This window comes from Dipodomys ordii, unplaced genomic scaffold, assembly GCF_000151885.1.
Source record: "Dipodomys ordii isolate 6190 unplaced genomic scaffold, Dord_2.0 Scaffold8, whole genome shotgun sequence".
Lineage (NCBI taxonomy): Eukaryota > Metazoa > Chordata > Mammalia > Rodentia > Heteromyidae > Dipodomys > Dipodomys ordii.
In genome coordinates this window covers 28,008,110-28,017,656 of record NW_012267224.1, presented here as the reverse complement: position 1 = coordinate 28,017,656, position 9,547 = coordinate 28,008,110, and the positions used below count along the sequence as shown (strand labels likewise).

Genomic DNA, 9,547 nt, shown 5'->3' with positions numbered 1-9,547 from the left:
GAAAACCGGAAGTGGCGCTGTAGCTCAAGTGGTAGAGCGCTCGCCTTGAGCTGAAGAGCTGAGGGACAGCGCCCAGGCCCAGAGTTCAAGCCCCATGACAGACCAAAAAAAGAAAAGAAAAGGAGTTAGGTTGGATATAGGTAGCTCATGCCTATAATCTTAGCTACTCAGGAGGCTAAGACCTGAGGATCAAGGTGCAAAGCCAGCCTGTGCAGGCTGGGCTGCCTGGGCTAGCCTTGAATTTGTGATCTTTCTGCCTCCACCACCCAGTTGCTATGATTATGTGACTTCTGGGATTAAGGACCATTGTCCCCATGACCAGCTGTAAATTTCTTTAAATGTCAGCACTGGCCATCTTTCTAAATGGTACTTCTCAATCTAAATTTAATATTCTTCCTACTATTAAATGTGTCATTTTGTTAATTAACCTAACCCATAGATAAGCCCATTTTCAAGGTATTTTCTTTCAAAAATCTGATAGACACATCACTACAAAGGGAAGTGTACCTTACATAAATTTTAGGTCATCTATAATATCAAGGCTTCAATATTTAAATCTTTTATGCTTGTAATACAGTATGGTACTTATTATGTAATAGTCAGATAAAATTATTACCTTGAAAAACATCTCCACTTTTGGGGGGTAAAACTTATATCCTTCCTTGACACCAGGATTTCTTTTGAGAAAGGAGCCAGTTGCTATTCTCCTGCACACCCACTCAATTGGAATCATTGCGCACTGAGGTGCAACAAACGCTGTCTCCCCATGTTTTCCAGCGAAAGCAGTTTTAATACCTACACATTGATGATGAAAGGTAAATTATCTACTAGAATTTCCTTTTACAAAATATTACAAAATCTCTTTTTTCGCTCCTAAGCTAAAGGCATGTGCCACCACTTTCAGTAAAGAATTTACTTGGCCTCCAGAGTATCAATCATTCACTCATCAATTCAACAATACATATTGAGTATCTCTTTTATTACTGAATATCTAATTTTGGACAAGACATATTCAAGTGGCACTAAATTGCTTCTAAATGTTAACTTAGTCACAGACTTCTTATATTCTATAATTGATGAGGACCCCACACACTGATTATCAGAATCAACTATAAGCTCAGACTATAGTCACTTGGTTAATCCATACAATTTTCACCAAGCACAGGCAAATAGAAGAAATTTCAAAAACCAAAATTCTAAGTTGCTATGTGCATAATACAAAGTTCAACTGATGTGCAGAAACTGTCAATCATATTTTATCATCAGCTGTGTTTAATTTGTTGTAATCTGTTTCCTTATATTTGACTTTGTGAAAAAAAAAATCCAAAAAGCAAATGGGAAGGGTTGGAGGTGTGGCTCAGTTGGTAGAGTGCCAGCCAATGAGCGAAAGCATCAAATACAGAGTTTAAGTCCTCGTCTCTGACTTTAAAAAAGAAAAAGAAGCTGGGTGATTCAAGCCTATAATCCAAACTACTCAGGAGGCTGAGATCTGAGGATTGTGGTTCAAAGCCATCTAGAGCAAGAAAGTTTTGAGACTCTCTCAATTAATCACCAAGAAAGTCAAAGCAGAACTTTGGCTCAAGTGGTAGAGCGCTAGCTTTGAGTAACATAGTTCAGGGAAAGCATCTAGGCCTTGAGTTCAAGCCCCAGATCAGGCACAAAAAACCAACCAACCAACCAAAAAACAAAAAAGAAATAGGGCCCCTCCCCAAGCATGCTAAATTGTAATACTTCCAAACCTAAAAATCTGTCACATTATAAATGAACCTTGAAAATTATTAAAATGAAATACATCACAAAAAAAGATGCTTATGATTCCATTGATACCAATCAACTGGCAAATTCATAGGTACACATAAAAGAAAGGTTACAAAGTGCTGAGATGAAGAATGAAGACTATGCTTCAGAAAAAGTTTTGGAAATGGGATGAATGTACAATACTCTTAACACGAATGCCACACTGGTGATATAAACGGGTAAAATGGTTTAACTTTATGTATATTTGTCACAATTTCAGTATTTCAAGGACTCATTTCCTATGTAGAAACTGGTAACTCATGCCTGTAATCCTTGATATTCAAGAGGGTAAGAACTGAAGACAAGGCTCATAGCCAACCTGAGCAGGAAAGTCCATGACACACCTCCAATTAACCAGCAAATAAAATGGAAGTATGGTTCAAATGGTAGACCATCAGACTTGAATAAGAAAGCCAAGTGAAAACACAAGGCCCTAGAACTGCCATATGTAGGTACATACACACTTCACACACACAAAAGAAACCTACTTCATGAGTCTATTATTTTAAGTATTATAAATATTTTTTAACTACTAGCATTCAATTAATGTCATTAACCGAACAAATTACAGAGACACTGTAGTAATGTCAGCTAGTACTAGGCAAAGCTCAGTGGGTAGTCCACACAGCCGTGAAGGCTGTGAAAGACTATGTTGCCTCTCCTGGAGGTATTCTATCAACATCACAGTACAATGGAATGCTGCAGCATTAACATGAATTAAAACACCTCCAGTAGATCTGTATGGGTTTGATGTAAGATACCTATTTTCAGCCTGTGATGTTAGTTATCTTAAATCCCAACTTAATTCTCAAACTTAAAACCAGCCTTTTTATATCAGAAAGGAATTGGGGAATCTTTAATCATAAACAACTTTTACTTATAACAAGTCACTGTACTGTTTTCTACATATATTTGTATAATTTTTTGTTGTTGTTGGTCGTGGGATTTGAACTCTGGGCCTGGGAGTTGTCCCTCAGCTCTTCAGCTCAAGGCGACAGCTCTCACTTTAGCCACTGCACCACTTCTGGTTTTCTGAGTGGTTAATGGAGATAAGAGTCACATGGACTTTCTTGCCCAGGCTGGCTTTGAACCTCGAACCTCAGATCTCAGCCTCCTGAGTGGCTAGGATTACAGGCGTGAGCCACCAGCACCCGGCTGTATATAAATTTTTTGAGATAGGTTATTAGTCTCCCTTTACAGAGGCTCATAGAAGCTTAAGTCATTTCATAATGCCAATCAGTAGTAGAACCTGGACCCAAAGTGCAATGTACATGTCTATGTACTGTCTTATTGGTATTCTTTTTGCATCTGACTAGAATGATTCAACAGAAGTAGAGAAGACAGTAAATTATTGTATGCTGCAAAAACAACAATCTTATAAGAGAACGCAAAGAAGTAATTCAAATCTTCACTTTCACTTTTTTTATGGGGGCGGGGGGAGGATGCTGGTGCTGGGGTTTGAATCCAGGTATTGTCCCTGATCTTTTTTGCTAAAGGCTAGAGCTTTACAACTTGAGCCACAACTCCATTTGTGGCTAATTGGAGATGTGAATCTCATGGATTTTCTTGCCCTGGTTGGTTTTGAATATTGATCCCCAGATTTCAGCCTCCTGAGTAGCTAAAATTGAAGGTGAGAGTACTAAGATCATTTTAACTTTTGATGAAAAGACCAGGCACATGAGTAGTCAGGTAATTAAATCATTCTTAACCTGAAACAGACAAAACTGCATTCTTTCTTAAATCTGTTATTAGCCATATTTTTTCAATTGTCTACTAAGCTTGATAAACTAAGTATCTAATTCTAGTTCTTAAATATAAGCAAGTTACTTTTATTGATAGAACTTCCCCCATTTACAAGAAAATCAGTTCATATTCAAATTATAATATTCTCTATACAGAAAAGAACCTTAGTTTAAATAATATGATGCCTTTCAGTTGACTGCCAATCATAAACTCCATTTAATTTGTGAGAAAGTGTTCCTACATTTGTTATTAAAAAAAAGTGAATTTTACTTGTGTAAAGTGTAGCACATTTCATCTATGTTAATCAGCTCAGATATTCCTGTGACCATCCTTCCAACACTAAAATAAGCTGAATAAAAGTGAGTTCTTGGAAATGGAAATGTGACTCAGGTGTAGTAGAACACTAGCCTTCAACACAAAAGTTCAGGGACGGTGCTCAGGTCCTGAGTTTAAGTTCCAGAACTGGGAAAAAAAAGGCTTTTTATAAATTATCTAATTCCAAGTATTCTGATATAACAGAAAATGAACTAAAATATACATGTAAAATGTAGAGACTACCTTTACACACTCTGTGAACTAATTTTTAGCTAAGTTACTTATGGAAAAAAATAATATACTTTTGGCTGGCATTACTGGCCACAAAGTCATACACATATCCCTTTTACTTTTAATTAGTTGTTCAGACTGGGTCTTAAACTTTTTCTGGGGCAGGCCTTGGAAGACAATCTTACTTTTACCTCCAAGTAGTTAGGATTTCAGGCATGTATCACTACATCTAGCAACAAAATATAGTTTAAAGATACTTTGAATAATTTATGAAGAGTTCCCAGTTGCCTGTGGGCACCATACATTTAGGATTAAAACAGGAAAAATCCTGGACATAGTTACCTCAATCACCCTAATTCATCTGTCTTAAAGCCTCCCAAAATATACTAGGATCTAACTGAACAAGTAAATAAAAAAACTTGGTCCATATTTATCCATTACTACTTAAGTATATGTATATGTATGTAATGTCAGTGTGCTTTCTGAATTGAAACCTTTTGTACAACTACTTAAAATTAAAAAAAAAATTTAAGAAGTGTTGTGGTGCGTGCCTATAATCCCAGCTACTCAGGAAGTACAGGCAAGAGTGGAGTTTAGGGGCTGGGAAGGTGGCTCAGTGGTAGAATGCTTGCCTTGCATGCATGAGGCCATGGGTTCAATTCTTCAGCACCACATAAGCAAAAGCCCCAAGTGGCACCTGTGGCTCAAGTGGTAAAGCGTTGGCCTTGAGCTAAAGAGCTGAGGGACAGTGCCCAAGCCCAGAGTTCAGGCCCCATGACTGAGGAGGGGGGGGGGAGGGAGGGAGGGAAGAGTTTAAGGCCAGCCAGGCAAAGGTAGCAGTGAAACTGTCTCAAAAATGAAATGAAAATGAAAAGGTTGGAGAGAGGGTTGTAGCATAGCCCAAGTGGTAGAGCCCTTGTCTAAATGTGCCCGATCCGGGGTTCAATGTCCAGTAATACAAACATAAAACAAAGTACATATATAGCTAAATATAATCAAATCTATCTGTACTGCAAAACATATGTAAATTTGCCTTTATCTCTCTCTCAAAATAGATTCATTCACCAGGAGAACCACTACCAAGGAAACCTTGAAATAAAACCCTAGATCCTGTGACTTAGAAACTATGGTCCTATCATTTCCAATGTGGATAAGGGTTCCAATTAGCCTACTTTCTCCCACACTAAATTAAAATGTGATAAAACCACTACTTCAGAGATGCACTGACAGAATAGAATTTTAATTATTTTGTAGAAGGGAAGTACATCTATCTTGAATGGAACAAAATATACTGCACCCCTCCTTGGATTTAAGAAATAATGCTTTCAGGAAACTATAGGAAATCAGTCAATTGGGAATATTGAGAGGACATGTATTAATTTATATAATCAGAAAGTAGGGAACAAAGAACTAAGCTTTAATATAAGGAACTAAAGGCTCCAAGGCAGTAAGTTTAAGATTGCATGGAAGACAGACAAGGGAAGGAATTATTTATATGGGGAACTGCTTACCTGCTTCCTGTAACAACTGAAAAATACAACTGGTAATTTTATTGGAGATTGCAGCTTTTCCTTCCAAATGATTCTTTCTAGCTGCATTTCCTGCTGTAATCTGGTCCTTAGATTGCAGGAGGACTTTTCCTGGGTTATTTACCAATTCATAGACTTCTTTTGTTTTCCCCTCATAAAGTTTTTTACCAATGGTGAGCACTGTGAAAAAAAAAGTTATATAAGATTTTAGGAATTTCTGGAACATTAAATTGTTTAAATGAATCAAGTGAATATAGTGACTAAATATTTATCTTTAAATCATCTCTATAGCAGTCCTTACTAATTTAACGAAGTCGAATTATGTAAATGGGAAACTAGGTCCTCTCTAGACAAAATTCAGTCTTCTGATAGGGATCCCTGAGTTCCTTGTATTATTAACCTGTCTCTGAATTTAAATAGCATTCTCATTATGTACATTGCCACTGGATGGGTGGATTTGGGAGGTTAGCAGCTAAGGCATAGAAAAGAACTGCAGGAAATGAGGTAGAAGAGTTGGACAGGGCTTACATCACCAACTAATGAAGATAACAAAAAAACTAGTGTCAAGGAAGAAAATCAACTAGAGTAATTTTGGCTCAGGACAGTTAAAATGGAGCCAGGAGGCCATTGACTGCTGAGGAGTTTTACGTATGTAAGTACGCAAGCACATCTGTGAGTAGGGTTGCACCCTCAACCTCCCCTTTGGACTGGGTCAGTTTCCTGAAACATTTTTTGTGTGTGCTGGTACTGGGTTTGAATTCAGGGTCAAGATGCTCTCCCTTAGCTTTTTCACTCAAGGACGGGGCTCTGTTGCTTGAGCCACACTTGTACCTACAGCTTTTTACTGGTTATCTGGAGATAAGTCTCACAGACCTTTCTGTCCCACCTAGCTTTGAACCTCAATCTTCAGATCTCAGCCTCCTGAGTAAGTAGGATTATAACATGAATCACTCATCACTGATGCCTGACATTCCATACATACTTTTCCCCTGAATTAGAGAAAAGACATTCCCTTTCTTAAGAGATAAGGCCATACTAACTAGACTAACAAGTTGGTCAACCTAATTATTAACTGTTTCTGTATTAAGGTATAAATACAGCCACCATTTTGTGAAAATACAAAACACAATTCAAAGCTCTTTGATGGTGTTTGCCAGATTGCAATCCTAATTAGTCACAAATAAATGTAGTTTTTCTTTTTTACACCCAGGCTAAATTTTGTTCTTGGTTATCAGTTGCTATTCCTTGTAATAAGTGTCACTTAGGGCACCTAATTTAGAGGATAAATAGCTTGATCTCAATCTAACGTCTAGATTTATTATTAACAAGGTTTTAAAAGCCCTTTAAGGTACAAACCTAGCTTATACTGCTCCAGTCTTTTTTTTCTATTCACATTCAAGAACTCCAAGTTCCTTAACTGTTTTTTTATGTCCCCTAGGCAAGCCTTTTGACTATTTTTTTTTTTTTTTGTCGTGGGGCCTGAACTCTGGGCCTGGGAGCCATCCCTGAGCTCTTCAGCTCAAGGTTACCATTCTACCATTTGAGACACAGTGCTACTTCCAGCTTTTTCTGCTTATGTGGTGCTGAGGAATCGAACGCAGGGCCTCATACATGCAAGGCAAGCACTCTTACCACTGAGCCACCTTCCCAGCTCCATTGACAATTACTTTTATAGCTGACACTGTTCCCTTATATTTCTAATATTCACTTCCCAGGCCTTTAAGCCATGTTGATTGAGTTACATCTGAAGGACTATTTGGCTCTTAAGCCTTGAAGTAAAATGTGTACTTTTAGAAAGGTTAATATGGCTGCTATATGGAGAATGAAGTAGGAAAGGGGGTGCGGGAGCCAAGAGTCTGGGGGAAGAATTCAGGACACTAATGCAGCAACTGAGGCAGGTGATGACAGCAGTAATCCAGCATTCTAAATATTTCAGACTGAAGAAGAGGTTAGACTAGAGTGGTGCCCAAATTAAGAAATAAAAGCATTTAAATATGTAACATACAGTATCCTATTAGTCAAAATAGAAAATCGTAAGTAGTCTATGCTGTGAATTTCCAAAGGACTGTTATGAATCCATACATGAATTCACAAGACTCTGGCAAGGACTGACACTGGTTCATGGAATTGAAATTTAAATCTTGGAAAGTATAAAATTTCCAGAGGAGAGTTAAAAACATTCTAGGATTGTGCTATCCATCATGGGACCACTAACCACATGGACTATGAATACACTTTGCATTCCATGTGGATAAAAAAGAATGCATAATATTCCCCCAAATTTCTTACATGTTGAAATTTTTTACACGTTAAAATGTCAGCATCTTGGATATAAGTAAACTTGTTCCATCAAGGTTTTGGTTCCCTTTGTTTTTACTTAAAGCAAAGCTGAAGACAAGATGGAGACCAGTAGATTGGATTTAAGGTAAAGAAACTTATGACTGGAAGTTATAGTTCTATGTATACTATTGAATATCTTTAATCAATGACATTTTGACTATTTTAGAAACTATAAAAGTAAAAACTTTTGGCCTACTGCCATCTTTTTTTTGTTGGATCTGCAACAGTTTGATCTAAATTCAGTTTTTTTCTTCTTCCCTGTATGGAAAAAAATGTTCTGATCAGCCAACACAAACAATTTAATCTATTACAAAGTTAGAAACCCCCATGTGCTGGTCAAATGAACATAATGGCATGAGGATCTTCCCAGAAAATCTGACCACTCAGGAATCAAGTAAACATCTAAGTACGTAAATCTGACAAAAAGTTAACCAAGTAAACTTTCGCTGACGATTTTTGGAGCTCTTCAAAGTCATCACGTTTCAGGATGCTTTAGGTAAAACAAAATCGATGGGAACCTGGACAGGTTTTCCTAAGACTAAATAATTAACCTTAGGGTAGAGAAGACTCAACCAAACAGGAAAAGCAAGCATTTGGTTTGCAAAGTAAACTCTAGGTGTTCTTCGTGTGATTGTTATGCAACACCTAACACAAAAGTTTCCAGGCATCTGTCCAGTTTCTGGCAATTTCTCAAGAGTTCGAGGCACCCCCTCGCTCGGTCGGTGCTCTGGCTCCAATCCCAGCGTTTCCAGGACCCCGGGTGTTTGGTGAGCACCGTCCTCCCGGCTCACCGGGTCCCGAGCGCGCCCGCCGCGATACCTGGAGGCTCTGCCGAAGGGAGGCCGAGCACGGTCCGGGGGGGGCTGTGCAGTGGGACTGTGGGGTCCACAAAGCTCATAGCCCAGGGGAGGGGGCGGCAGGGAGCCCCGCACAGGGCCAGTTACTCACCCTCGGCGGCCGCCATTGTCCTGAGCGGGCTGGAGTCTCTGGGCAGAGTCGCGGGGATCTGGAAAAGAGCGGTTTTACAGTCAGAGACGCTGAAGAACGCCGAAGGGAAGCGCTGGCTACAGACACGCCCCGGGCCTGGCTCCGCAGACTCGCGCGGCTCCACACGCGCTCCGCTACCCGGGCCGCACGCGGAGGGTCTCCGGTGACGCCACCGCGGAGAGGGAGGGCTTCCCTGGGGAGTTCCCGCCACGCAGGCGCGCGAGCGGCCGAGGCCCGAAGTGGCGCGCACCAGAGCCCCTCCCCGCTCCGCCGGGCTTGCCGACTCGGGCCCCCTTCCTCCCCCCGCTCACAGGTTGGAACATACCAAGTCCCGAAGGCCGGGGGAAAGCACCTAGGGAGGAACGTGTAAACCTCACACAGTCACTCAAAGACAAATGGCCTAAAGCCCGTTACCCTCAGCACCCGGGTTTGGGGCACAGGGAAATAACGGAGATTTCCACGTGCAGAAATATTTCGGTGCGTCTTTGGGGCGGGGGAGGCTAGCTCCACCCCCGTGGCGGGCGAGACTCCTCCCACTGGGGGAGGCGCGGCCTCGCAAGGGCATCTCTCATTGGCTGGAGGTGGGAGGCGGGTCGAGGGGGGTT

The 9,547-nt window shown here is 40.3% G+C and overlaps 1 protein-coding gene across 2 annotated transcripts in view; it reads right to left on the bottom strand.

Annotated features, from left to right (window-relative positions):
• Paics (phosphoribosylaminoimidazole carboxylase, phosphoribosylaminoimidazole succinocarboxamide synthetase) overlaps window positions 1-9,352 on the bottom strand; it is a 17,116-nt gene extending 7,764 nt beyond the window's left edge. Inside the window, exons 1-4 of one of the 2 annotated variants that reach the window (XM_013009053.1) lie at window positions 9,268-9,352; window positions 8,904-8,961; window positions 5,598-5,795; window positions 617-795 (exon numbers count right to left, since the gene is read on the bottom strand). In XM_013009053.1, coding sequence (XP_012864507.1) covers window positions 617-795; window positions 5,598-5,795; window positions 8,904-8,919 — 393 coding nt within the window. In that variant the 5' untranslated portion in view covers window positions 8,920-8,961; window positions 9,268-9,352. Of the gene's footprint in view, window positions 1-616; window positions 796-5,597; window positions 5,796-8,903; window positions 9,158-9,267 lie in introns of those variants that run through there. The other variant, XM_013009052.1, reaches the window with a different exon arrangement.
• Window positions 9,353-9,547: the final 195 nt, after the last annotated feature.